The sequence below is a fragment of the Mastomys coucha genome, unplaced genomic scaffold (genome assembly GCF_008632895.1).
Source record: "Mastomys coucha isolate ucsf_1 unplaced genomic scaffold, UCSF_Mcou_1 pScaffold16, whole genome shotgun sequence".
NCBI lineage: Eukaryota > Metazoa > Chordata > Mammalia > Rodentia > Muridae > Mastomys > Mastomys coucha.
The window spans coordinates 56,919,295-56,923,507 of NW_022196898.1; the positions used below are offsets into that span (position 1 = coordinate 56,919,295).

Here is a 4,213-nt window from a genome sequence, read left to right on the forward strand (position 1 = left end):
TATACTATGGTTTTCAGAACAGCTTATATAGTTCAAAAGTTTTTATATACCCAAGGGAGACATAGACAATTAACTTGGAAGGTGGCTTATAAGAAAGAGAACAACAAAGAGTGAGACTGAATGCTTTGCTTGACATTTGTAGCTCTTGTATCAAGTTTGAAGAAGAGGACTTTATAAGTTACTCTTTCTCTGAGATGGATGCTTTTCCAAATTATCACAGCCAATGAACCAGATTCTTACCCACACCTAATGTCTGTGCCACCCTCCAAGCAGAACCACTGTTCATTGAAACGGTTGGTGAGTGACTTTATGGATAGACTATCTTAATACACACACCATTTCTTAAATGAATGTAACCTGTTCTCTGTGGCTTGAGAATAAAGTCATTCACTCAAGTCAAATAGTTTTGACCATAGCAGGAAGTCTATATCCAAAAATCGTGCCTACAATTCATTCCTTGGAGCAGCAGAACTGTCAACTCTCAGCTTAGCTACGATGGAGGTAAAATCCTTCGGTGATTTGAGGGTCACTAAAGTACAGCCTTATTACATTGAAATCGAATGTCTAAAAATTTTTCTTATTTTGGGCTTGTACCACAGAAAGAGTCAAGATTTTAAACTCTATTAAATACAAAACAAACAAACAAAAAGACTTTATATATTTATGTTCATTTAAGAAAATACTAGTAGTGGTGTATTATTTTGAAATATACAGTTAATATGTTTGGAGTTATTTGAAATTTATACTGAGAAAAACAAATGTATTTTCAGTATTGCTGTAGACAAGTACCTACATATAACACTGTTAAATTGATTGTTGTTTTATATCAAACAACTTTTATAATACTTATTTTTATTGTTATAATATTTTATAAATTTTAAGGAATATGACAAAAAAGATATTATAGGTATTGAAGAGGGGGTCTCTGGGAGGAGTTGGGGTACAAAAGGGAAACAAGAATGTGATTTAATTCTATTTACTTAAAATATGTTTTTAAATGTTAACAAATTCAGACAAATTGAAATCATGTAACTTTTCTCATCATAATGCAATAAAAGTTAAAAAAAAAGGATTAAATCAAGTTGGGTGTGATTACTCAGAGAAGGACTAGCTGTCTACACTACACAGTGAGATCCTGCCTCCAAAAAAAAAAAAAATAGAAAAAAGAAAGAAGAAAAGAAAGAAAGAAAGAAAAGTAAGACAAGAAGAAACCGGAACAAACCAGAAGGGAGGTAAGGAGGCAACTATGCTATGTAAGGAAGATGTGTGGGGAGGTGATGTACCTTTATGAAAGTATTCTGTATTATAAAGTATGCTTTCCTGAATTTATTTAACTAGGTTATAGTTGAAGAACAACTACCTTTACGTTACTCTGTGTTTCAAAGAGGATACGTGTTCAAGGAGAACGCTGTGCAGTGTTCTACCCACTGGTCCATAGCATCCCGCCAACACCCTTGAGTGGCTTCCACCTAACGCTGTGCGGTGTTCTACCCACTGGTCCATAGCATCCCGCCAATACCCTTGAGCGGCTTCCACCCCGCCAACACCCTTGAGTGGCTTCCACCTACAGGCTCACCTCACAGCTCCAGAGCCATTCCATACTGCTGGGCACCGGGAACAATACGGCCACTCTTTGGAATCTAATCTATTATCAATGGCATCCTAGGGAAGAAAATCATTAACACCATCAAGAAAATTTCAGGAATTTGTTTCATACACAGCTTGATGAACATTAAAGGTGCATAAACGTTAAGTAAGACTTTTCCTTCTTCATACCTATGAATACTAACTGCTGTAAGAATCAATCACTAGGATCGAGAGCTGGCTCAGTGGTTAAGCGAATCACTGTTCTTCTGGAGGACTGAAATTCAGTTCCCAGGACCCACACCATGACGCTCACAACTGCCTCCAACTCCAGCTCCAGGGCATCAATGCCTCTGGCTTCCATGGGCAGCTGCACTCATGTGCACATACCCACACATATACACACATAATTAAAATAATAAAATCAAATTTAAAAAATTAATGTACTAGTTTCCTCACATATTAAACACGCATTTCAGATCTGCCTTTCTTTACTGGAGAGTTCCGCAATGCTGTGAGGACCTTCCAGCTCTAGGAAAACTAGAGGTTTCTCAGCGGCACCACAGGCCTCTGTCCTTCTCAGCAGTTCCTCAAAGCTGTCTGCACATACCTCACCTCGAGACCCTGAAGACAGTCCAAGGACTGTGGAATGTTTTCCTGTTCACTACGCTTTTAAAAGACCCCTTCTTTTCTCATTGCTATGTTTTATGATACTTTTGTATATGTATATGATAAATAAACAGATTATGAATGCTTTATTAATACAGTAATATACATTTGGTCAATCAATAGGTTATGTTCACAATTTATTATGGCTACACTTTTTATTAGTCAATCAACTTGCTTTATAGATGACAGCACAAAGGCATGAAGTGCTTTTGAAAAATGGACATGAGAAGGAAAAGCAACTCAGGAAGGCTTTCCTACGACTGCCAGAGAGGAAGAAAGCACTGTTTGAAGTTAGGAGAAATCCTAATGGCCCAAGCCAGCCACAGATCCAAGTGCAGTCCCTGGGTTTAACATGCAAACCTGGTCAGAGGGTTTAAACAGGTGGATTTTCATTTTAAAAACAATCATAAGAAAAACTATTTTGGAGGGGCTGGAGAGGTGGCTCAATGGTTAAGAGCGCGGACTGCTCTTCCAGAGGTCCTGAGTTCAAATCCCAGCAACCACATGGTGGCTCACATCTGTAATGGGATTTGAAGTTCTGTTCAAGACAGCAACAGTATACTCATATACATAAAATAACTTAAAAAAAACAAAAGGAAAAACTACTTCTGCAAATCATAGCCGTGGTGGGAGGTGACTTACATTGCAGAAGACAAAGTCTAAGTTCTTTCGATTTTTCAAATATGTTCGTGCATTTGCAATTGACATAAAATTTTGAAAAATGGGAAAATTGTAAAATCATTAGCACACATAGGAAAGTAGAAACTCAAACTATAATCAGTCAGGAAAGCTAGGATAAATGTTGTTCATTTAGCTTCTAAGGCAGCTGTTAAATTAGTTCAGTTTATAATTCCTATAGGTTAACATTCTTTTCTTAAGGTCAAGCAGTACTAAAAGCATATACACCCAGTGACTCTTTTCATGCAGCATGCGTGTGCTCGTTTTTTGTTATTTATTTACAGATAGTGGAGAACTTTTCTGAGGTCCATAAGACTTTAAGAAGCTTCTCTGCCTATAAAGTCCTACCAGACACAGGTGTCTTTTGTGAACCTTCCGAGCACTGCAGAGCGGCTGCCCGAGAGCCAGGCTACAGAGCAGATAAACCAAGCAGAAAGACTAGCCCGCAGGAAGGTTAGCAGGGAGGTTGGGACTTTTACCTCCATGATATCTTTGATAAAAGGTGTCCATCGAGAAAGCTGAAAAGTCTCTTCTGCAGACCGATCTTTTCTTAGTGGTTTGGCTTGTTGGGACTAATATAATTGAAGGAATAAATAATTTCATTCAGTAATACAATTATGTTTTCTAACAAAGCTTTAATTACAGCAAAACTGCCTTCTTTAAAAAAGAAAAAGAAATAAAAGCCACACTAGGTAGGTGGCCACATGCTGGTCACTGGACAGCATGTGTGCCTCAGTAGAGCTGTCTAAAAGGCTGCATGTAAGATGCAGCCATTGGCACAGATGCATCATAAAGAGCAAGTGTAAGGAGCAAATGACAGTAGATGCCAGAAAATACAAACTCACTAGGAAGCTGTATGTACTCAGGTTCCATATGAAAACAAAACTCTGGGCTGGGCACACAGCTTGCCCAGGAGTTCCCAGCAACACAGACACCAGGCATGGTAGCATACAACTGTAGCCACCACTGAAAGGTAAAGACAGGAGTTCAAGGTTATCCTTGGTTCCCATAGTAAGTTTGAGGCCAGCTTGGACTACATGAGACCTTGTCTCAGAAAACGGAAATGAGAACAAAACAAAAACCCCTAACTGCTTACTTGATAATCAAATTCTATACGATGAAGTCAAGCTTCCCATAAACAAAACTAGTTTACACAGCGGCAGTGTCTGACTTCAAAAATAGGTAATATATGCCCACCCACATAAAGACAGACAGACAGATACACATACAGGCAAACATACAGACAGACAGACAGACACACACACACACACACACACACACA

At 38.5% G+C, this 4,213-nt stretch overlaps 1 protein-coding gene across 1 annotated transcript in view; it reads right to left on the reverse strand.

The window, feature by feature from the left end:
- Stxbp3 (syntaxin binding protein 3) overlaps positions 1 to 4,213 on the reverse strand; it is a 48,645-nt gene that overhangs the window by 6,684 nt on the left and 37,748 nt on the right. The window contains exons 16-17 of the mRNA XM_031375217.1: positions 3,411 to 3,503; positions 1,577 to 1,662 (exon numbers count right to left, since the gene is read on the reverse strand). Coding sequence (XP_031231077.1) covers positions 1,577 to 1,662; positions 3,411 to 3,503 — 179 coding nt within the window. The remainder of the gene's footprint in view (positions 1 to 1,576; positions 1,663 to 3,410; positions 3,504 to 4,213) is intronic.